The 26,025-nt window shown below is 38.9% G+C and overlaps 1 protein-coding gene across 5 annotated transcripts in view; it reads right to left on the reverse strand.

The window, feature by feature from the left end:
• CHID1 (chitinase domain containing 1) overlaps positions 1-26,025 on the reverse strand; it is a 104,485-nt gene that overhangs the window by 77,715 nt on the left and 745 nt on the right. For 2 of the 5 annotated variants that reach the window (XM_039553301.1, XM_010399881.4), the window contains exons 2-8: positions 23,547-23,689; positions 22,222-22,371; positions 20,718-20,850; positions 19,714-19,758; positions 18,250-18,356; positions 16,909-16,970; positions 6,706-6,798 (exon numbers count right to left, since the gene is read on the reverse strand). In XM_039553301.1, the coding sequence (XP_039409235.1) occupies positions 6,706-6,798; positions 16,909-16,970; positions 18,250-18,356; positions 19,714-19,758; positions 20,718-20,850; positions 22,222-22,371; positions 23,547-23,672 (716 nt within the window). In that variant the 5' untranslated portion in view covers positions 23,673-23,689. Of the gene's footprint in view, positions 1-6,705; positions 6,799-16,908; positions 16,971-18,249; positions 18,357-19,713; positions 19,759-20,717; positions 20,851-22,221; positions 22,372-23,546; positions 23,714-26,025 lie in introns of all 5 variants that reach the window. The other 3 variants (XM_039553302.1, XM_010399807.4, XM_010399959.4) reach the window with 2 other exon arrangements.

Genomic DNA, 26,025 nt, shown 5'->3' on the forward strand with positions numbered 1-26,025 from the left:
AATAAAGACAGACAAATTTTTCTAGAAGCTGTGAGGTTAAGTGTGCCTTTTATCAGGGAGAAACATGTTTGGTTTTAATTTAAATACTGCTTTGATATATGCTATCAGAAACTAGCCAGGAGATAACAAATTACTCTAGCTAAACTGTATGCAATTTACCAATAGTAGCACTTCTTGAGAATGTCAGGAGGACAGCGATAGCTCCAATGGTTTGTTTACAATGTGTTTCACTCTTAGCATTAATCCCAACCACCATGTCCCACAAGGTTAAATGAAACCATCCTGCTTACTGACCTCTGCTTTGTACTGGCAGGCATGCTATTAAAACACAGCAAAGAACGGCAGCTATTTTGCATACATTTACTCAAATCAAGGATCAAGGCTTAACACATCTAGTTATTATTATGCTAGACTTGATAAAATTGCTGAAGTATAAAGCTACTTTGTGCTACCTGAGGCTTCTTACACGACTGAAACAATCTTTCTCTAACACTGTCTTCCGTGCATTTTAATTATGAGGGATACATACAAAGCTCCAAAGTTTTAGAGATTTTTCAGCAGATTTTTGATATTTTTTCTCAGAAATGCAGCAGTAGCTACATCTGTAATTCTAAAACTCTTAATAGTGACAAAATAAAGGGGACATGACAGAGGAGATGCAACTGCTGCAACAGGCAGGAACTTGTCACCATTGCCCCCTATCCCTTAAGTCACGCGTTCAGTCAGGTGGAAAGATGACAGGGAGTCTTCTGTGTCATGTGCCCTGTTTGCCTAACAGGCCTCTCCCAGGGAAGGTAGGGTGCGATTCCTGTAATCTGTTTCTCTCTTGGACTCCTGGATACTCCTCAACCTAGTCACCTCCTCGTGGAGTTCCATGAGGTCTTTCCAGTCCAGGAAACTCCCTGGGCAGCATGCTAGAGTGCTCCACCACAGATCATGCTGACAGTGCAGCCTCTCACCTCAGCATCTGAGTTTACTTATTTACTTCACAGTTTACTTTCTCTCATTTATGGATTCTGCACAACATCAAGAGATAAAGAATTATCTGTTATTCAAGGAGCGGCTACTGCCTTGTAGCCTGAAGACTGGTGTGTTAAAAGGATATCCATCACACAGGACAAATTGCCTGGTGTATATCCTAACCATCAAAACGTTAATAAAGAGTAGAGTATCATATTATGAAATGACACAGCCAATGCCACTTTTATTTCTACTTTGTCCAAAGAATTATACTTCAGGGGACAATAAAAGTCCAAGGAAAGTGACCACTAACAGCCTAAATACAGAGTTATTTAACACTCTGTTTAACAAAACTAACAGCTTTTAACGAGTGTATACTGAGACTTAACATATTTATATCATATGTCTAAAGCCTGTAATAAACTACAAATGCCAGGAAGGCAATGGTTGTGCAACCACAGATAGATTGAGAACCCCTGTGAAGACAACACCATACCTACAGCTTCCAAGAACTTTTTGTCTTTGCTCTTTCTCAGGGCAGCAAGAAACAGGAACATTACTGGTGCTCCTTTCCATGATAGCTTATGCAAATAAACTTAATTTTCTCTACTTGTTGCTTTATTTAGAGTAACTGGGACATACAATGGATAAAATGGTTGCTGAACCTGGACAAAACATGCGATAATCTAGTCAGATGAATTCAATTTACTTGCAGATAGAAAAGAGTTACTATACAAAGTCTCATTTTTTGCTTTGAAAATGTATCCCCCATATTATAAAGCATTTAAGTACAGAGAAACAAAATAACCAACCCAATGCCTATGATTTAAGAGAACAGGTGCAACCAAATTTCAAAATCCATCTGCCATATTTATTCTTTTCCCCCTAACATAGCTATGCACGTGCATATTTAGGCATAGAGATAGTTCACTCCAGCACAGCTATCCTTTTTGAAAAGAGGCTTGTGAAATCAGTATAAAAACATCCACATAGCTTTCCCCAGTGTAATTTCTGCAGCACAATAAAACACTGAAGTGCATATATTTAAGGCAGGAATTTAATCAAGCCCGGGATTAGTAGGACCAATGGAGTTACTCACCATCAGCAATGGACAGAATATGCCTGGCTACCCACTGACCTTTTAGAAATGGTACTCACAGTTTACATATGCATCAATGTCTACGCATGTCAAAAGCAGTAAAATTCTAACTTTTTGAGACAATCTGTTGGAAGACAGGGTGGAAGTCTCCAACAAACCACCTGCTCTAGCAACCACTGCAATCCTTGCACGTCTCTTCAGACATCTGCAACTGCAAGACTCCAATCACAAGGGAGAATTACACACACACTTTGTAAAGAATAGCTTTGACTCCTGCTGTTCCTCTCTCTTGTAAATCACTTATATTTGCAGGAAAATCATGCAATTTCTGGACATCAGGTGGATGAAAACACTATTTCAATCTCTGTTTTCCACCATGGGAGCTCTACATGCATTCTCTGTGACAGTAAAGCTTTCTAGAGAGATTCCTGCCTCCTAATCAGCATCCAAACACATTCCCAACCCTTGATTACTCTTGATTATGCCAGCACAACTGCCTCTGGTTAATGTAGTGAAAAGCTATAAAATGTCTGAATTAAAAAACAATACAAAACAAAGAGAGTGAAGTTTTCTTTTAGTCCAAAACATTTTACAAGCAAGCCAAAATCCAAAGGCGCCAATGGAACCTTTAGTTACCAAATCAAGGTTTAGTAGAGGATCAGTCTCACTTAGTTTTTGTTGCAAAAGTTGAACTTGCGAAGTTAAACAGATGACCCAACATGCTTTCTTCCTGCATCCCACACTCGATGTCATGTGCAGTGCTGCATTTTCCAGACAGATTTTCCCTCAGCAAACTAGTATTTTTAGCTCTTAAGCGTCTCCTTTCAGATAGCATTTGCTGACAGACCACTTTGATCTTAATGCATATCAAAAGAGTCTAAATTACAAATTCCTAAATAAACTGCTTACGTTTGACTATTCTCTCTTTAAATTTTAATCAGGGTAGAACACAGAAGGGACAATGTTTCAACTCCTAGCCTTTTTTCCATGCCTTTTGCTGTATTTTTGATTAACAATCTACAGTGATTCCAAAAACTTAAGAATGTAAGATGCGTTAAAGCACACTTTCAACCACGCATAAGTGTTAAAACCCAAAGTGAATTTCAAGACACAAGATATTTAATACACAGTAGGAGGCACTTTTCAGTTCAAGCCTGGCATCCTATAGATCAAATATTTTCAAGTACAACTGCTATCCAAAAAGTCAAGTAAGGTAGAAAGTTTCAGGATTCTGATTATTGATATCATTGAATCCAATGTATTTCTAAGTTTTAAAGTATGCATTGACATTGTGAATATTTTAAAATGTTTCTGTAAGTTATGAATGTATTTGCAACAACCCGTTTACTCAAAAACTTAGTGTTTTCTCTAGTTAATGCAATAAGAATACATACATGGAAGACACAGACAGGTGGCTTATGTAAGATTACTGATTGAAAAGAACATGACTCATGAATTCTCTGGGGCAATGAAGTTTTACGGATATATCCCAAAAACTTTAGGAAAGCATAAGATATATATAATTGGTTTAGAGGAGTGAGACTTTGAGATTTTTATATAAACTACAGTTGTTATTTCTCACAGCTCCTCTACAAACAGGCCACTTAGGGACAGGCATGTAAAACTTATTTCAGGTTAAAAACTGCACTTTAGATAGGCATCTCTTCCCAGCTCCAATAGGGCATCCCTAAATCCCAGATCAGAAAAGTTTCAGAACTGTGACCTCACTATTGTGTCAATATGCAGGACAGCAGGAGGCAGCAGTGACAACACAAGATCCAAACCTCAGTGTGGTGTTCAAGAAACAGCCCTGATCGATAGTTACCTTAAAAATGCAAATTCTCATCCAGGCAAAACATGTTTAAGAATCCAGAGGTTTTAAAGCGGCTCCAACTCATGTTTAGGGATTTAGAAAAAATAGACTGTAGAGTCCCACGTGACTTACAGAAACAAAACAGATTTAGGTCCCTCTGGCTGGCCTTGGTAACGTCAGTAGGTATCACAAGGAACAGGAATGCTGAGGTTTGCACTATTCTCCACTTTCTCCCTACCACCAAAAGTGCAAATGGACTTCAAATGCGAACCCTGTTTATAGCAACTACTCAAATTCTACCAGAGCATGCATTAGCATTTTAAAAAGCACCTGTGCGATGCAGTGACTGATAAGGCATTTTAGAAATATGTTTTAAAATGTTCTCCTTTGCTTTACCTGTAATAGACTAAAATTAATAGCAACAGAAAATTACTTTTAAAAGTAACTATCAGTTGGGATGAAATGTAGGACATAAGAGGGCAGCATGAAAGATTGGAATAAATGACAGAGAGGAGATAAGACATAATAACTTCTCATTATTTTTGATTTAACCAAATCAGAAGAAACTCAAAGTACTTGTTAACACTGCTGAAAATTCATGTGATGCAAAGGCCCACAATTTCCCAGAGAAATCTGCAAGAAATTAGAGGAATAATGATCCAGAACCAAGGTAAAAGCAAAGGTGCTTGAGGAATAGGAAGGAATCTCCTCAAAATGCAGCTAGGCCTTCAGTCCTTTAAGTAAAGGGCTCTGCACAGCTATTATTTTACAAAACTCTCTACTTTACCAATTTACATGGAATTCATTGGGATTTTTTGCCACAGTCTTCAACACATTGTTTCTCTCTCTCCGCCTATCAAAATTTGATGGCCAGCCCCACACAGAAGCAAAGTGAGTTTTGCATTAAACTAGCTACTTCTTATAAGGATATAAATCAGTTACAGCATGCAACAGAGGAAAATATAAAGAGACAATAAATATCCTCAAGTACATAGTTTTACAAAAAATAAACTGAAATCAGATTTCAGGCAGCTATTGAAGAACAAAATTAGGTAGATATTGTTCCGGGCTTACAGTCTTAAGGTGGTAGGAAGTATGTATATTCAGGAATTGGTTTGGATGGGGTTACATTACCAACCTACAGAAGAGGTGACACCACCGTTATAAGGCAGATGCTAACTGATCTCAGCACACAGACACCCTTTTAGTCACCTACTACAGGATCCCTGAATCTTTTCAGCCAGATGCATTTAAGTCTGCACAGATAGCTATAGGCAGAAATGCTTTATTTCCACTCGCATGCTATAGGACCTCCTCATAAAACTCAACAAAAACTTGAGGTCATTGCAGAGGAAAGTCCAGACACAGAACCAACATTTACCAGACTGCTCAGGCATTCAATTTTCTTAGCCTTTTTGGCACTTTGAAAATGAATGTACACTGAAAGATGTGACAGCCTACAAGAAATTTAGGAGGCTGTACAACGCTATCCTGAAACTGTGCTGTTAAACTGTCATAATCTGTATTGGCTGTGAGCCTATCCATACTGCGATACAGCCCAAGGTGAGAAAAATAAGAAACTGTCATACTTTTCTTTAGCTGTCTACTGATTCTCATTTGAAAAAGTACCTAACTGTTGAGCTTTTGATGGGATACTCTTCCTTCTCGGACCAGGGTAAAAGAGCAGAGGAGGCTGCTGTTCTGCTAAGTTCTTTATTTCATGGTCTCATAGCTTTCTTGAAGGCAGAGCTCAAGGGGGTTACATGATAAAGCCAAGCAGCAACAGCAAACAGCAGGCAGAAAACAGCTTCTTCTTCTAATTCTAGTTTCTTCTAATTATTTTTTCTTACAGAAGTGTGGATTATATTTGTTAATTGACCAATAAGACTAACACACTATTCTAGTTTTCCTTTTCTTAACCTATCCTGGTCTAATTCTAACAGTCGTAAGTCTTACACAAGTATTACATAGGTATTACACAGATTTGTGTATACAGTTTCTATCAGCTCTTATTGTTTATGTGAACACTCTAAAAAATGTGAACAGTATAGTTCTAGCTATATTTTGTCTATAGTAAAAAATTCTGTGAAAAGGTAACACTGCTGCAGTAAGAACTGTGTTTTAAGGTCTCTGATGCAGCTTTTTAATGTTTAAGGCACTTAGCATATATACCTACTAAAAGTTAAAAATCTATATTTCTATTTCACTTTGGTGTGACTTCATGTATCTCAGCTTATCCAAAGGTTTTAATTCAACCCCTGTGCTTTGGCTTTCCTCTGGGCCTGAGTCCAGAGAAGCTTTCACTCCAACACCTAACAGTGCTTCTCTGTTTGACTTACATTACTGAATTTTCATATGCAGGCATAAGGTTGCTGAACAGCTTAAAGGAAAAAAGGAAACTTGGGGGGGGGAAAAAATAATCTTGCATTGTCAACTATGCAATTGGCAGCCAACTGTGCACTTGCAGCCAGGAAAGCCACCCACATCGTGGGCTGCAGCAAGGGAAGTGTGGCCAGCAGGTCAAGGGAGGGGATTCTGCCCCTCCACTCTGCTCTCATGACACCCCACCTGGAGTGTGGGGGAGAACAAGGTCCAGCATAGTACCTCTCCTTGTTGCTCCTCTATCACATCAAAAATTAAGAGGTATATCTGAATGCACATAGTTACCAAGACTATTCAGCACAACATGCATGGAGAAAGGACTACCAATCAAACTCAAATAATTTCTTATTCTTTTCAACTGCACAGCTTTAAACAAAGCTTTGAACTTACTGTTTATCAGACAAGAAAGCCTTTCTCATCTGGAACCTGCCCTCTAAATAGGAATACTCACCCTGCTGCAACTGCAGGAGGGATGACCAGTATGAGTTTAAGTTGTGCTTCATGCAGAGCTTCAGAAAGGTGAGTGAGCAAGTGAATCAACTCCCTGAAATATAAATATACTGTTAGAGGGAAAGGCAGGAAAACTGCTGCTATATATTGACAAGAACAAGTAACAGTAGTAATAATTTAAAAGATGCAGCTGGCAAGAGAGACAAACACAATTTGCTGCAAATGATCCTAGCAGAAAACAACAATTAGGAATTCTTCTTTAAGGATTATGAACACTGCACTGCTCGGGACAGTCTTAGTTTTATTGGAACTTGTGATCACCTTGGGGTTTTAAGTTTTTCTTAGTTTTATTTTAATCTAACTATGCATTGTTAGCACATAAAACAAGCCAGTATATCTTATCAGAGCAGGTCACCTCTTGAGGTCATTTTTGGTGAAAAGAATTAGATCAATAGAAGAACCAAAAGCTGTTCTGAAGAGGCAGCTGCTCAAGAGATTAAAGTTGTCACAGTGTTGCTACACACAAGAATTTGTGAAGATGATTTCACAGCAAAACATGCAATCTTCAAGGGATAGTTCTGAGGCCTGTGTTTAGAAACATTTTTTCTGCTGTTTTTTTCCCTGTATAAATAATCCTTTTGTTTCTCAATACCTACAAAATACATGTTTGACAATGTCGTATCTGGAAATAGCATCTCTGTATGCATCATTTAAATAAAGACTTCCACAAAAGCTGATTTTCATATCCGTATTCTAGGTATTTCAATAGGAAAATAAACTTAAAGATTCTTATGCAAACTCTTTTTAGCACTCCTGACTGGAAGGGCGATGTTAACAGAAAACCCTTCAGTCTGCAGAACCAAAGTTTAATGTCATCTTAAGAGGAATTCAATATTACCTTAAATTTGCACTACAAACATGGCCCTTCTGAGTGCCTTTCTTAAGTCATTTGATTTTTCAGAACAAAGTTAACTTTCCTATTTTTCAGCTGGCCAGGAGGATCCACAAACACAGTCAGATGATATTAGTACAGAACTCTAGATCTGTTTAGGACTATGCTTCAACCAGAACCAAATGAAAAGCAACTTTACCACCCATTCCAGGAGGCTAAAAGTGCTTAAGCAGGAAAGGCAGAATAGACAAAAGCCATCACCCAAGCTGTTTGCTCCACTTAAACGGGATTAGACCTGAACTCTCAGAAACAACACCTTGCTACTGTCATGCCTTTCAAGGCAGCATAATCCTAGAGATGTTCTTCTGAAAATATTGCTCTTCCAATATGATTATCCATCACAGTGCTTATGCTTGATTTGCACAATGTAGACACTATCCAAAGGTAACCAAGTGTTTTCATTTCCCCCGAAAGGGTTCGCTGCCTGATGAAAACTTCCTAGGGCCTACAAAAGCCATTACTCTCAAAATCCTGGCAAACAAACAAAGCACGTTTTATCACTTTCCCAATACCAGCAATATTTTGGGCTTACAATTTGAGAGCTGGCTGTGCTGAACAGCCCTTAACAATGAACTATCACACTGTCACCTATATTTCTCTTCTGGAGGAAGACATGGGATTACAGGAATCAGCTTTTGGTCTGTCTGTGGCATGTACTTCTACCATTCCCACTCTGGGAAACCAACAGCTTTCCCTCCTGTTACTTTACCACATGCATTCCACATTAGGAGTGTCACTATTCAGAAAAAACAATTATAGCATAGAAGAATCCTTTTCCATAGGAACACATTAAAAAATTACAACACTAATCTAAACAGGCATTTATTGACATAAATATACACATCTATCACAACTCCCACATGACATAATCTTATCAAAAACTATCATCAGTATTAAAACTAGGTAAGCAAGCTTTCCCACTGATTTGTATCTCATGGCTTAGTGACCTTTTTAACTAAATATGCCCAAACTACAGCATAACTCAACCTTTATTAGATGTCAGAGATGCTACATATAAGAGAAATTTGACCGAAGAATCAATTAGTCAATTGAGATTATTCTACAGTGCTCAACAGCAGGGATCTCTCTTCTCTGCCTAGCTGCCTTTGCTACTGTAGCTTTGAGAACTCTGCACCACGCAAAACATTTGCTGACTTTAACTATTTAGAAGATGAGGGGATAAAAAGAAGGGCAGGATAGGACAAAAGAACCTATCAAAGGCACAGAACAAAGTAACATCTTTTTCATTTAGAAACAAGATTAACACCCTCACTCCCATTCTGCCGAGGCAAAAACTGATCCACAAAGGCAGTGACATAACCACAAGAACAGTGACTGCATAAAAAATGTCATACGTTGAAATATATAGTGTAGAACCAAAACCTACAACTGTAAACACAGGACAGAGATTTGTGGCCTGAAAAAGGAGCAGGAATGCAGTTTGGATTGTTGGTGCACTCAGGACTCTAAAACAGGCTACATCTAAACAGCCACTTCCTACCCTCTCCCCACAAAATTCAATCAGTGTTGATATGGCTGAAAAATAATTATCTTCAACTTGAAGGAGGTCAAGAAGAAAAGGGACAGCTGGAAAACTGCACATTCTTGCTCAAGAAACCCAGATTAATATCTACTCACTAACCTGTCAAGCCAGGTTTCTGGACCCTGAACGCTTTCTGGCAGATCAGGCAGGATTAACGGCTAAAGACTTAATTTAGGCTCACTTCCATGTGCTGGCCAAGACAGATTAAGTAAATCAAATGTGCACTCTTCCCTCTCCCCTAAAGAGCAATATCAGAATGTTCATTTATTGTGCTATAATTTAAAACTTTACTGTGTCCCAACAGTGCTTTCCAGTGTTTTAAATGCAATATTCTCCAATGTTACCATTGGCAATTTTGAAAGAAAAGCTACTGACATTTTAAACATCATAATGAGGTACAGGAAAGTAGGAATAGAATCAATCTTTCTAAAGAAGCTTCATTAAATATTTACCAGACACTTCACTATAGTCAAGCTTAACTTCAGAGTAGCTACTAAAATATTGGCAGCTTTAAGATTCTATCTTGAGCTAAGTAAGGTCTACTTCATTCACACTATTTCAGGCCTTCTCCTACCAGTACTATTTGATAGGTCAATTTTCCAAGTGTTTATGACTTCAAAGTACCTTGTCCACTATATATGCAGGCCTCCAAATTTTCATCACCCAAAGTTTGTGGCAAGCTTATTTCTGCAGAAATCACTTCTTCCAGTGATGCCGCCTTCTTGGTCTTAAAATCAAGAGTCAAGCACAGTTAGAAGGGGAAAAGGGATTTTACCTTGATATTTATTTTAAGGCTCTTTAGGTGCACACGTCCAGGTCGAATGCACTGAAATGCACACCACAATATACACCTGTGGATACAAATATGCAGCTAGGAAGAATTTCTTTTGCTTCTTTCCAGTCCAGTGAGATATTTTTCTCCCTCACAGAAGATATTAGTAGAGTTCTATGAGCTATGAACACCTGCGACCTTGCAAAGCTTTGTTTATAGTACAGTAGAAAAATATTTTGACAATGGATGTTTTAAGATTTTAGCCAATCACCCCAAGGTGTGGCTGATCCTTTTTCCTATTAGACTATGAAGAAAAAAGTCTATAAAAGAGTTTGTAAAATAATTAAATAAATCAATCTTGCTGCACAATTCCTGCCTGCTGGACCTCTCTTCTCCTCCCTACCACTGCAGGACACCATGATATACATCCCCAAAAGATCTTGTATAACATTATAGGTTTTACTAATTAGCATATCTGTCAAAGATTCCCCAAGGAGAGGCTCAAGTGAGCCCCCTCCCCAAGGAGCCTTCCCCTGGATGGTTCTATCTTAGTTTACAGAATGTGTCCTGGAGAGGACCTTGGGGTCTGGGGCACACTGATCCCTAGCTACGAAGCTTCTAAAATGTTTAGTCTCTCAGCTTGACAAACAAGCCCAAAAATGTGGGCAAAAAGCACTAAGAATACCGAAGTTGTAAAAAAGGTATAACAGGGGTATAAAAGAAAAGGCAAAAAATCTTCATGGCATCATCAGCATTTCTGGCCTACTGTGTTTTGGACACCTTGTAGAACAATTTACTTCAGTGCATAAGAGTGGGATGTCAATGCATTTGAAAAGCCTTGCAGAAGACATAAAAGGTTCTCATACCCTTCCTTTCAGTTACATCACCCTTCAGAGCTCTGCAACTTTCCAACTTCAGTCACCTTTTTGCACAAATTGGGAGTCACTACTCCCTAAAATTTATGCCTTGTCAAGAAAATTGGACAAAATAAAGCTGTCTACTTGAAGAAGAAATTGCCCTTTTCTGCCATTTCATTGCCTAGTTAATACCAAGAAACTGGAGTGAATTATGGCAAATCTTTGATTAATAGATTAATTTTTCAGGGACTAACATGAAGGATACAACTGCTGGAAGAGCTTTTTCCTCCTATACTTCTACCAACATTAATAAGATGCCTGAAGGTCATCTTCTGCATAGAGTGACAAAAAAAAAAATCACATTTTTCAGATTGATTCTGTGTGATGGCAGTGCCATCTGTCAAGTAATGCTGGACTGATCAGAATATTGTGTGCATTTTTATGTAGCCTGTGAGAGTCTTATGAGTATATTATGCCTTTTTCACAACATACCCAGGTCTCTGGAGAAAAATAAACCCACCCAGTAAACCCACAGCTGAGATTAGTAAGTGAGACATGGTCTTGTCTAGCCATTAACTAAATAAGCAGGAGAACCTCTGCTTGCTCAGGTCTCTCAATATTTCTGCCATGTACATTTCTAAACATAAATGCCATGGGATGAATAACTTGGAATATTTTATTGCAAAATCAGGCAAGAAAGTTTTAGGAAAAAAAAAGACAGTTATTTAAGAAGTAGGTTTAAACTATGAGAAGCAGCAAAACAGATTAGAATTGAGGTATCATCTGCACAGGATATCTCAGCGCATTTAGATTTCTATTAGGAAACTACTTTCCTACATGTTAGGATAAAAGGTGGGTAGCTGAACACTTTTTCACTGTGCAATGATTGCTAGCATGAAAGGAAGCAGCATCAGTTAGATGCAGTCCTTCATTTCACATTAAATTTGATACCACTGCGATTTGTATATTAATAATTCTATTCCCAGAAAACACAGGGAAGAAGTAGGTACCAGGGCTATAGAGGGTACTTCAAAGTACCTGTATTAGACATCTGCAAGAGCCTGAAGTGCTCAGTATAAAGCCCCCAAAACAGGTCCACACACATGTAATAAGACAATTCAGGTTCTTCAGATGGAACAGGTGCTATTTCTAAAATTAAGAACCAAAACAGAAGAACCTAATGCCATTTTATACATGTGAAAGTATACAAAGCATACATACAGCACTACTGTGTAAGACTTGAGGCACCAAGGCTCCTACATGAACAGCCAGAGAAGAGACTGCTCAGGATATCTAACATGAAAGCAGGAAAATATATTTTGGCACATAATTCTCTTATAAAAATTGATAATGTTGATAAAATCCACAATGAATGAATATGCAAAATAAAGCAGCACAAAGGATTTATATGATTTAGGACCTTAGTCTGCTAAGCATTACAGAACAATTCTATAACCCTGAACCAGAATGATTGGAAAATTTTTTGTTCTTGAAAAAGCCCAAACTAGTTTGAGTTAGTTTTGCCTAAGAAGACATAAACCAGAAGATACATAATGAGCCTGAAACCACAGAATTTCACATTTAAGTAGATGCCAGAAACATAACTTCTTAGCAACATTTCACCTCATCTGTGATGCCAGCTAGAATAAACAGGAAACTGAAGACTCTCCTTAGGTAACTCCTTGGGCCTTGATGGGAAAATTTTCACTCATTTTTTAAGTTGAATTGAGTACCCCCAAGAAATAAAGGTTTTCTAGAAACATGCAAAGGGCTGACAGAGGGGTGTCTAAGTTTACCTAATTTTAAAAGTGCTCAGTGATTGCAGGTTCTTAAAGATGCTGGTCACAGGATTTATGTGTTACAGAAGAGCTAGCATTGTTACCCTGTTACATGAAGATTCTTACAGAATTTAATAATCACAAAGTTTTTAGGCATTTTTCAAGCCCTAACATCAAGACATGAGGGAGAGCATATGTTATGAAAATGTCCCTCCAATATGCAAGTTTAGCTACTGAAGAAGGGTATCTCAAGGGGACACTTGCTCAGCTGAGGTCATCTGAGAAGAGACCTTCAGCTGCAATTAATCCAGGTTTGTGATATATGAAGTAGTTTTCAAATCATAGCCCAGTTTATTGGTGAATTAGGACACCAATTTGCAGGTTTTCAAACTCTTTCGCAGACTCACTTGCTTCTAGGTGCACTCTGCTAGAAAGTATCACTGCACATTTTTTTAGAGAGTGGATACTGATTTTGTAGCTGAAACATTGTATTGGGCACAAATATTCCATGAGCAAATCCCACTGTAGTCATTTTAAGCTCATAAAGAAACCTGTGCTGTACCAAGTGTTCCTGCACCACTAAGGCAGTGCATTGGATGAGATCACAGATCCTTTCCATAACACAGTTAAAAACATGACAAGAATAATTTCCATAGCTTTCCCCTCAACACAGATATATGAAATATATTGAATAATTCAGAGCCATTTGTTAATTTAATAGCTAGGTACCCACTTAATTTAGGTTTTGAAAAATGAAAACCATAATGATTCTCCATAAAATATTTTTCCCTAGATCGACACCATTGCTCTAACATTTCATAAGGCAAGCTGGCAGCTGCAGCATATTCCCATATTTTTTATGCACCTGTGTTGAGTTTCAACAATCTATTAGTAACTGTTTATGTGAGACTATTTCTTGTATGTCAGGAAAAAAAAAGGGATTTTTAAAATTCATTTTTAAAGTAAAATGTGTTCACTTTAAATAACATGAATACACTGTATTAGCTAGCCAGATCTCCTTGTATTGTCAGACCTCTCTGAAAGCACTTTGAAGGCAAAACGTCTGTTCCCAGGAGTATCATTATGATCTTTTGTCCCATTAAGCTACTTCCAGGTGTTGGACCTTGAAGGATCTGAACCAGGAAAGGCTACACTGCACCTAACAGCTAAGACAGATGCTTTATTTGGAGCACACACAAATACTGTCCTACAAACACTTCACCTCTCCAGAGGATTAGGGTTCATCTCTGTGCTGACATCTCCTGTGAACCCCGACCCTTGCAAGGTTAAGAACTTTCCCACCGGTGTTTGTCACTTTGGGAAGACACAACCTGAAGGAAGATCAGGTGTGACTCACGTTACAATACTGCCACGCAGTGGGCTAAAGGAGGCATTGCACTGCTCCAACTCTTCGACGGGAACAAGCGAAGCAGAAGACCACCCGTGCTTATCCATTCATCAGAAAAAACTCTGCGCTGCTACTCGAAGTGAAATGAACTGATCCCAAAGTAATAGCACCCAAAGTGCAATAAAAATACAGACTTTCCAAGGTAATAAATTCACTTAATTTTGCTCCTTAAGATCTGTTCAAAGAAGCTGTTCGCACCAAAAAACATTATCAGGGAAAACTCCTGGGGCACTGGATAGCCAAGCCATCGAGTTTCAGCGCAAGTGACAGGCAAACACACTTAATCTCAAAATGAAGACACCGGTCCTACAACTTAGAAGCATCATGAGACAAAATTTCCATGTAATGATGTGACTCTCCTACATTTACAAGACAGCTGTTACTGCACACTGAGCCCAGCTTCAGCTTTCTGTCTAAATTGGCATCATTCCGAATGCTGCAAGCCCAACCCAAGGCATCGTGCAACTTAAACACCCTAGCCATTTCTAGGGAAGTGGCAGTAAAAGGAGGAAAAAACCACTGATGAGTTTCTAATGAAGCACTTAAATCAGATCAAGTCTTGAAATGGAGGAAAATCTGCAGTTCCTAACTTCTGTTTCTATTTACGCTTTTGTGACAAACAATCTCACATTTTAAGTTGGGATAATCCTGAAGTGTTGTTCGCAGGTGGCCACATATGATCAAACATTACCAACTCAGAGAAAAGGATCCAGTTACCATTATACTGTGTGAGAATAACTGTTTCCTTTTCACAAGTTATGGAAAATACTTCCCATTCCTTTCTATCAATAACAGACAGACAGTGAATATGGAAGTGGTGCTTCACCTAAATAACAGGTAACTGAAGGCTAAGGCAACTAAACAGCAGTACCTCCTCTAGTACAAACAGTTTTTATCACACCAGTCTCTCATAGTGTCCTTCTGGACAAAATGTCCAGTACATGGTTAGATAAACCGTGCCATGGAAAGGAACCTGGGGGTCCTGCTCACTGGCAAGTTGAATCTGAGTCAGCAGTGCCCTGGCAGCCAGGAGGGCCACCCGTGCCCGGGGTACATCAGACACAGCATGGCCAGCCGGGCAAGGGAGGGGATTGTCCTGCTCTGCTCTGGGCTGGGGCAGCCTCACCTCGAGTGCTGGGGCAGTTTTGGGTGCCACAATATAAAAATGATACAAAGCTGTTAGAGAGTGTCCAAAGGAGGATCATGAGGATGGTGAGGGCCTTGAGGGGAAGCCATACAAGGAGCAGCTGAGACCACTTGGTCTGCTCAGCCTGGAGGAGACTGAGGGGAGGCCTTTGCAGTCTCCAACTTCCTCCTGAGGGGAAGAAGAGGGACCAGGCACTGATCTCTTCTCTCTGGTGACCAATGACAGGACCTGAGGGAATGGCCTGAAGTTGTGTCAGGGGAGGTTTAGGTTGGAGCCTTAGGAAAAGGTTCTTCACCCATAGGGTAGTCAGGCGCTGGAACAGGCTCCCCAGGGAAGTGGTCACAGTACCAGCCTGACAGAGTTCAAGAAGTGTTTGGACAACACACCTGGACACATGGTGTGACTCTCGGGGATGGTGCTGTGCAGGGGCGGGAGATGGACTCAATGATCCTTGGGGGTCCCTTCCAACTCAGTTTATTTTGCGATTCTGTGAAACAGCACTATTTTAAACCAACATTACTCCTGGCAGAGAGCAATATTTGCTACCATGCCACAAATAAACTCGCCCTGGAGCTAATAGAAAAGTATGCTTTGCTCATGAGTTTCATTTGCAACACAGCACTTTCATGCCAGTGTGTTTAAAATGATCTTCAGTGAGTCTTACAATGACAGTTACACAGTCTGTCTTACATCCATCTTAAGTTAACTAATAGGAAAAACATCAACTTTCCTTAAATACAGTAAGCACAGTAAATAAAATGACCACTACCACCCACTTCTGACTGGCAGTTACTAATTGTTTCAGTCACCTTCGTGGCTGACTTAATAAGACACTGCACTAGGTTCAGCGATCAGGATACAGATCAGCTCTTAGGAACAGCCTGGCAAATTACATAATTATGAGCAAGAGCATATAGTTTAAGAATTATTCATTGCAGGGCAATTTACAGAGCCCTTGACAAAGCTATAAAGATTCTGCAGTTTCAATTTTTTGTTCCCAAGTGTTAATTTTATAGGGAAAAGGTAGGACTTCTAATAGTACCCTCAGTTCAAGACATAACTAGTATATGCCATCAGTCAGCAGCATTTGCCCTAAACGGAATAACCTGAAGTAACCATTTCTTGAAAGGTGAAAGCCCTCCATAATGAACTCTATATTCTGTGCAGCTTTCTTGAAGCTATTTTCCCCCAGACACTTTAGGCAACAGACATCTGGAAGAAATACTGTGCTTTAGGGAAATGGATGCCTGAATTTCCTTAGAAACGAACACAAAATCTTCAGATTCCTGCACTGAATCATTAATTTCACCACCATATTCTGCCCTTACCTTGTGAAGCAGAAGTTTGGTGTTTTCCTCAGGTCTTGAAGGCATCCCACTGTTCCAAGCCTCACCCAGTAACCCAAACCAAACAACGTTATGATAAAGACCAGTGCCAATATGTGAGTGAGTGCGCAACTGAGGTACCCTCTTCATCTTTGTACAACAGTTACACCATGCAAAACTCAAGTATGAAAGACTAATGTGACCTGCTAAACCCACTGTGAAGATTCTTATGTAATAATTGATCGCATGTAGAGTGAGATAAAGCCTTCTACTTCATTGTAAGACAAGCAGAACAGCCTTTAGTTTTTCTAGAATGAAGTGTATTTATTTATAAAGACATATCCAAATCAATATGGACAAATTAAAAGGATGCTTTAAAGGAACTAATTTTTAGGAATCACATCCTAGAGATTTCTACTTACGTTTGCTTTTGGTTTCCCAGCTGACTCCAAACTTCAACTACAAAACCATCAAAATTTTCATTCTAAATAAAGAGAATTGTCAACAATATGGAGTTAATGACCATGCAGTTATTTTTCTTGTACTATTACAGATTGAACACGCTTTGTATTCTTATATCAGCTTCATCTTTAACACAACATTTCATGGAGAAGTCCAAGAGAAGCTTAAATAATTTAACAAACATGCAAAAGTTGAAAATCTGTATTATTTATCCACGATGTCTACTCTTACAGAATAAACAATATTGTCTAAGGAAAACTCAGACACTAATGAAAGATGGTTGTTAAGCAAATAATTGGACACACTTTTACTTGTATATTGGGAAAAGACTCATTATCTCTTGAGTCTAAAGATGTAAACGCTAATTTGGCATAGACATGATCCCAAATATCTCCCACAATTAGTCTCTCTTTTGATAATTTATTCTTAGCATGATCAAGGATCCTGTTGTATTTGAGTTGACCTCCTTAAGAGGTCAACTGTTACTGAGGACCTAAAATTGATATATCAGTTACAAATTTTAAGCAATTACTCAGTTTAACTCTACATCCAACTTCCTCTAGAGCACTGTAAGATTTCTTTACATCATGTAGTAAGTGAGAACTCTTATTCTGACAATAAGCAGGCTTCCATGAATCAACCACTAATGCTGAATGTCTTTTGGGTGCAACTTGTCTAGTCCCACACATGCATAGCTCTAAAGCCATTAGGCAAGAGGTTGGCCAGAAACCTTAGAAAAATTCCTCTTCTCCTCTCCCCAGTCTCTTAACATTTTGAGGAAACTGGTTGATCAGACCTGAGCAAAACTGTTCAGTAACACATATCCAGTGAGTTATTCTTGGTATTAAAAGAGACTCCTTGCTCTACCACGCTGAGCTTGAATGTATTCCTGTACAGAAAACAGCACTCATTGCACCCATGACCCTTTTTCTGCCTATCAGAAAATACCATTAAGCAGTTTAGCCACAGCTCAATAATTACATTTTTTACAGAAATGTAAAAGAAATTTCAAGCAGGCAAAAGTCACGGGTGCAGCTGCCAATGACAACAAGGTTATGTTGATCAGACTGATGTAGTTTCACATTAGACTCAGTCACCTGCACTAAAGCATTACTACACTTCATATTCACAGAAATCGGACACATACCAAGACACACTATTAAGAATCCTGCCTCATTATTGTTTTGAGCAAATTTTATTTTGTAGAATACAAAATCACTAGAAATGAGAAAACATCTATTACAAAAGGAATCAAGTATCATCTCACACTATTGTATAAGCATCATAAATAGGTTTTTTACCTTGGCTAGAAGAACCATGTTCCTGGAAAGCTCCTCTATCTCATCTTCACTGCCAAAAACACTCTCAAAGTCTTGGTAAGTCCAGCCATCAAACAAAATTCGAGGCACTATCAGGCAAAGTTGTCAATCAGTAGTGAAAATTAAGAATTTATTATCTACACTGGAATGTTTCTGCAGAAACAGAATACAGCAGATACAAGCAAATAGGCCACTAAAAATCATATCCTATCACTGAGATCATTACTTTTTCACTCTCACCAATTTCAGCAGCATAGATAAATTGGCACTGTAGAACATTCTTCTTCATTTTAACTTTAGTTAATGGTCAGCACTGACACAAGTTTTAAGAGAAGATACCTTCATTCGACTGAGCAATCTTAATTGAACTACCACTTAGGGCCTCAAGTAGTCTTAAAACAGCAACAACACAAGACAGCAATCTTTAGGTTGTGTATCTCTTCTACCCCAATAATGAGGTAGAAAAGTTCACCTCAAACTCTAATTTACTCCATACACAGCCCTATATTACTTCACTCTTCTACTCAACTCGAGGCCCCAAGACAAATGTTTACTTTTGGAAAGCATGGGCACTTGAGCTTGTGTAATTTCTTTTTCTAAAAACACAAAACATTAAAAACATAGACAGGAAAACTGCTGTTGGAGCAGCTGACCATCATGCCCACAGGAAAAGTGGAGCTATGTCTAAGCCTTTTCTAACTACCAAGGTTGTAAAAGAGTGTTTTAGAAGAGTATAGAGAGATTTCAAAGGCTTTATCCTCTGGTAGCTGAAGTACGTTAAAATATCTGACTGAGCGTTCAATTTTTCTAATGCATTTCAAATTTCATACTCCCTTCTGAATCAAGAAGCATTTCACAGTTCCACTGAATTCTTGCTATAGACAAATGTAAGAAGTCTGGCACAATAGAATCTCTACAGCAATGTTTGCCATTTTCCCTAAAGACACACACTGTAGCACATCCCATGAGTTCCCAACTTCAAGGGGAGAAGAGACAAAGCAGGACTTTTCTACTATCATGTAGGATAGTAGAAAGTAAAAAAAATCCTATCATGTAGGAAAGTCTGACTGACTGACTCAGATTTGTATTTTTTTTTTCTTTTTAACTACACAGAAACCCAAGCAACAAGTTTGAAGAGTTCCTTCCCCAGGGAGGCACACAGTGTTATATACTAGTATCCCTCCGGGGAGGGCACTGTAACCCAGGATTTATTCAGAGACAAGAAGCTGAGGCAAAACATTAAGGCATCAAGAAGGAAAACACTTCAGTTACTTAACTATCTATAGTTAACTGCTTTAATTTTTCTTCTCAGGCATCTTCCTTCATACAACTGTTCTAAGGTTATCTCCCTTCCTCCCATACAGACGTGGAAGAAAGCCGTCCTTTCCTTTCCTAGCAGCTAAAGAAGATAAAAAACAAGCAAACAAACATAAACCAGAGGCTCACCTATTTTGATGGTTTTGGAGGTTTTTCTGACATCTTTCATCCAGCCTGTCAAACAGTATCAAGTAAGACAGCTGATAAAATACAAATGATGCTGACAGTGACAACATATTTTCAAGCATTCTTCAAATGATGTAGCATAGTTTCATTATACATATCTTCCTGCCACAGACTACCAGTTCATAATCCACCCAGACAGAACATCCCGCGATGCACAGAATCTGAAGCCATGAACCTGCACCGCAGCATAGACAGCATTCGCTACAGTCTTACAATAGTCCCCACCCAGCCCCTCCCTGCTCAGTTCTGCCTCCCTGTGGAAACTACCCTAGTGCCTACTCAGAACAACACTTCTGCAGCCACCAGGCATCACCTGGGAAGAATGTTTGATTTTTTCAGATGGTCCTTTAAAGTGTCCCATCCACTCCTCTTGGCAGTCATTGCTCTAGGATGAATTTGTTAGTAGGCACTAACATGGTAAGAATTATAGCTATTTCAAATGAAATTCCACATTCAATCAACTTCAAAACCATGAACTAGTATATACTAGCTGAAATTTAAACTTGCAACCACTTTCCTCACAATGAAGGGAAAAAATTCTCTTCAAATTAAATTTATCTTCCCTTTCCAAAACAAATTCACCTAAACGTTTTTGCAAAGAAAAAAAAAAAAAAAACAAAACCCACAACAGGTGAACAACTGCACAGTGCAACACCAAAGACTATTTTTCCCTGTACATTGCCCTTCCATTTTTTTAAGAGGGGCCTTGTGGACAGCATAGTGGAAAAGCCAATCTTCCTGCCTACATTTTTTGACAAATAAACTTTGTACACATGTGGAAGCAGGTGAGGACTGAAAGAAGTTCACTTTGAAGAAAACCCAAAAAAAAATGAATGGATGAAAGTACTTCACCATGAGGCAGAGCCAGCAAAACCCACCTAGTATGCCAAAGCTATCTAGTCTGCAACAATACTGCAATTCATATTCAAAGAAAAAGAAAATAACACCTTGATCAGCATCATGGAGCCCAGTGAACTGGAACCTTTCCTTCCCTCTCCTTTTCACTTGTAACCAAACTGGTGAGATTAGCGTAAATTTGTTTCCAAATATTTTAGCAATGTCATAGCCATGGCTGTTCCACTTGAAAAACAAAGGAGAGAAAAAAAGTGAGATACTCAGAAGCAAGATATACAGTTCATTTAACTTTTGACCAATATAAACTCTTTAACAGAAATGTAACCATCTGCTAGATCCCTATTCGTTTATTTGAGGAAACCTTCTGGGATACTGATTTCATTTACATAAGAAAGTACTCTGGAAACTCTGACAGCTATATGAAAGGCAATCTTCAAATTGTGCTAATTCACCTGAACTACAGGAACTTGCTCGTAGATTTCAACACAGTTTTGAATTTACAGACTCTGAATTTATGTTCAAGAGAACTTGAGAAAGGTGGAAATTTATAGGGCATCTATTTGTCTTTTAAGCAGTATAAGACTAAAACAAGTGAAAAGTATCCTCTAAAAAAAAAGGATGAAACCTTTATCATTCAAGAAAGAATGCTTTGAAGGAGACAGGATAGCAAAAGACATCAGTCTGACAGCAGCATACAATTGTTACTGTTGATTTAGCAGGTTTAAATTGCAGCCCTCCTGTTCTGACTTCACTGCAACTTCACCTGGCTCACCACTGACAGGAGAATACTATCATATCTCTTATAACCAGTGTTAAGGAAGCTTCCCTGTCTGACCATCCAGGAGCCACTCCAGCAGTCACACTCCCACCACCCTAAACTTTCACTGCTGGGACCAAGGCCCCTTCAGAGTGGGTGGCTCCAGTGATCCCATGGATGCCCTTCTTGGTTCCCTGCACACCCCACACTCACACAATCAGACAGGGTTTCCTTACCAGCTCAGGCCTGGGTTTCCCACAGCAGATGTCTGGATCCTTAAAATAATTTAATCATGGCACAGTAATGCAGAAACAGCTGGAGCTGGTGCTTTAGGGACAGACCCTCAACAAAGGAATCCCTGGGGTTTTGTACCCTCCATGCCTGTGACAGTCTGGGGTCTCCCTGCTGAGTCCTTGGCTCCTGCTGTGTCCAAGTCCCCGGTCACCTGGCCAGTGCCACAGGTCCCTCTGCCCTCTGTGGTGCAAAGGGTCAGCACCAGGTCAGGGCCCCTTGCCTGGGGCTCCCACCACGTTCCCCAGCCAGGGCACAACCTGCAGCTCCCACTGCAGCTGCACACCCACTACCTGCTCTCAGTGTATTGCTCAACACCAGGGAGAAGAAAAACAATATGACCTAGACATCCCCCAAGAAGCAGATGGGAGAACAAGGGCTTGAACCCCAAGCCAGGTCTCAAATACTTCTCTGGCTATTTGACTGTATTTGACCAGCAGTTCCCATTACTATTAAAATATTTTAAAGCAGGGATGCAAGCTTGCAGGTTAGCACAGTCTGCTGCATATTCATTCAATGCACAAATCTTATTTATTGTATTAACTTACAGGAGTAATATATCCCAGAACATCTCCTGAGAAATGTCTTTCCTTCATCTTCTTGGAGCAATAACTTTTATGTTCCAGTATAATATCCTTTGCTTTTGGATCCACAACTACCAATCCCCGGTCTTGTACATTTTTATCAGAATGCAGCTTCTGTGGAGAGAAGACAGTTATTAGAACCAGTTATATGAAACAGCCACTTTCAATGGCAACAGACTTTAAAAACAACAACAAAAAATCACTTCATTAAACTCTGAGCACTCCTTTTAAATGATGCAGAGCACTTTGATTTAAAACTGAAACACAGAAGTACTCAGAAATGATTTGTCATCATCAGTACACTTACTTTGTTTGGAAGGTAAAAAGCATATAAACAAAAAACAAAACCCAAGACATTACAAGAGTAAAGAAATTTATGGCAGCTGATGGTGCTCTGTTTTCTAATCAATGCTTTCTGTCATGTTACCCCCAAAACAATAAAAAGGGGTTAGGAGTTCTTAACCAAGAATTTGAAGACAACTTTTAAACTGGATATATTTTAGTCTGAGAATGCTGCATTGTGGTTACTGAAGGTCAAGATTTTAAACACTCTTCTTTAGGGAAGATGCTTTAACTGAACCAGCAGATAAAAACAGAATGAAAAGACCTAATAAGATGTGCATGGTGAATATGCAGAAGCCATCTATTGAGTCAGTGTAAGGAATTTAGGGATATGGTCTGCCTTAACAGCTTGTATTATTCTCACTACCTGCAGATGAGATTTGTTTCCTGGTAGATGTTGAGTAAGTAATACAAACAATGGCAGATGTATATTCATAATGACAGGAAACAATAACATGCTCAGCAAGTGAAGAGAGACTTCAGCGTGCTGGCTCTGCTTGCTCTGATTATTGTGGGACTCTGAATCATTTCTGCCTGCAAAAGAACTACTGCTCAGAAGGCTCTTCAAACTCTTTCATCAGGATGCAGCCTTCCCATTGGCAAGGCTCCATTCCACCAGTAAATGACCTAGAGCTCTTGGCCCAAACTACTGTTCCCCACCCTGCTTTCCAAAAGGATGGAAGTGTGCTCCCTGAAGGGACAAAAATTCGTGCTTCTGCAGCTTGCACGGAGGATAAAGTTCCAGAAGTCTACATCAAATGTTTCAAGAAGTGAACTATTTGTGACACATAGAAAAGCTGAAGGACAGTTTCAAGTTTTATCTGTGAGCATAAGCTTCAGCAGAAATGCATTAACAGTGTTTTAACAGAGGTAGAGGTCATTTACCAAAGCTCAATTAATTCACTGCACATGTTAGATAAGAAAAGAATTTCAGTTATTTCCCTTACCTTTTCCTCCAGTTTTTTTGTAGCACCTTTCTTTGCATCTGTTTTCGACAGGGTACCTTCAGCTAGCCAGCAAATCATGGTAAGAGAAAGCGAAGCACAGAGAAACCTCATGGTGTTTTTCCCCATGTCAAGTTTCTCTTCTCCTGAAAACATAAGGGTTCAAATCTCTGTGAACAGAGGAATATAACAGTTTCATTCAGTTTTCTTGTCTAAAAAAAGTCAAGCAATTTTCTTATCTCCCACCTAGAATCAAACTTATTAAGGCAGTACTGTTTTAATAGTGCTTTCGTTCTGGCAACAAAAGCAGAGGATTTAAAGAGATTATTCCTAGTCTCAAACATCTTTTTTTGTCCCTTGTTTTAATAGCTGTATCACAGATGAAGTGGGTTGGACCCTTGCAGCTTCCTTTTCAAAGAATCCCCTAAAGAAGTACAACTGTTTACAGCTGCAGCTGAGATAAATGTCTGCTACATGGAACAATTATTGTACCACCTTACCTTTTCTATAGCCAAGAGATAACATTGTTTCTGCTCCTACCTAGCCTGGCCAGTGTGCCATAAATTAATAAACAGATATAAAGAATTACAGCTATATGCTTACAGCTATGTGCCTTTACTGCAACAGGTGAGACCTTTGCTTTCAATTCCTTGCCAAGTCACTGATACAGAAATTGAAGAAAAAAAGGGGGAGGCATGTCCCTTTTGTCTAGAAGAACGACTTTGACAGCTCGTCCTAGCTCCAGATAAAGGAGCTGAGAATTAGTAGACAACAGTTCTGTTGTGTGTTCATCTATCATACCTTGTATATGCAGGAAGACTTTAAAAAAATCAAATACAGACAGAGTTTGTTTTCCAACCCCTCCCCATTTAAAAGCTGCACTGGTTTCCCAGCCTAGCTCCCAGCAATGAATAAGAACACAGAGAAAAAAATATTTGGCATTAGGGGAACCAGGGCTCTAAATACGTATCAAGCTGCCTCTCATAAATATGAGATCCTGATGGAGAAGAAAATAGGTTATTTCCCGCAATATTCTTAATTTTTGTTAAACTTAAAAAATTATCTTGCTTTCTATATTACTCTACCACTCACTTTAAATACTTACAAGCTCATTTCTGCAAGTCATATTTACAAGACTTGTTCTACTGGCACTGATAACAAGTCACTGCTCAAAGTTTGAGTACTTTGTTTCTGTACAAAACATCAGGTGAGGGATCCCACAACAGCAGACTGAGCCTCAGTATTGTGGCAGAAGGAATCTTAAAGCTTCAATGGAAGTGTACTCAATGAAACAGACATGAAATCAACAACCCAATAAACTTGCTCATATTTGGATGTGTCTGGCTTAGCAGTGAGATTTTAAAAACCAGAGATATTTATTGTAGGATTTAGGGATTCTGCAGGAAAAGAGAGGAATATGTGATTAGGCAATAAAGTAGAAGGACGATGGCAGAAGTGCTTGAAAAAAAACAATGCCAGTATCACCAAAGAACATAGAGCATTAAAAACCTCATGTACAAAATTATTTGAAGATTTTAGTCAAGTCTTTTATAAACTGCAAATTAAAAGCAATAAGCCTTCTAATATTTCTTAGATCCAGAGAGTGTAGTAGAAGCTAAATTCCTATACTGCTTGAAAATCACTTTTATGAATAATTAAGGTCTTATGCTTCTATTTTGACTTCAAGGTCACTGGTAACCCCTTTGTCTTCCACATTCTAAAAAATGAGACAAAGCAGGTTGCTTTTGATAGTATCTCCTATGTTCCATCTAGCTTGGCAAGATCTATAAACTATTGCAGAGAGGAACAACTGAGAGCCTGAATAGTCAATACAAGTCTTAACTATTTGGTCAGGATATCAATTCACCCAGAAGCTCGTATATATTGATTTGGAGGTGTTTGATTTCACTTTCAGAAACAATTAGCAACAGTATCTACTTCTCTGAAAAGAAGATAACATCCAACAGCTGAAGAACAGAAGTTTAAAAAACAATCACTGAACTCTAATTAGACATCAAAATGTGCTCATTTCCTTGACAGGATCATACCCATCTGTCAATTATTGTTAAGTCAACATCCACTCCTAGATTTATGGGAAGAACTGAGCCTGTGGCAAAATGTTTTCTGCTACTGACAGTCCAGTAACAACTCTTGGTTGGAAACTTATTTTAATAGCTTTTTCTTTAACAACATCAGTGAAAATTAAGTAGATGGCACCATTGTAACATAGAAGATTAATTGTCAAACTTTAAATGCTCTTTATGGAAACTATAAGCATGCATTTTGCAAGCTTTACAAAGCTAAATCCTCATCAAGCTTTTCTTCTATGAACTCTCCGCCATTTTTAAACTCTTCTCAAATTAGCTGAACTCAGTAGAACCGTCTGAGTTTGGCACTCTTTAATTCCTTTATCACTAAAAAATGCAACCAGAATTGAAGACTGCCTCTGTCTGTGTCCTTGTCCAACTGATAGTATGGACAA

Source organism: Corvus cornix, chromosome 5 (genome assembly GCF_000738735.6).
Source record: "Corvus cornix cornix isolate S_Up_H32 chromosome 5, ASM73873v5, whole genome shotgun sequence".
NCBI lineage: Eukaryota > Metazoa > Chordata > Aves > Passeriformes > Corvidae > Corvus > Corvus cornix.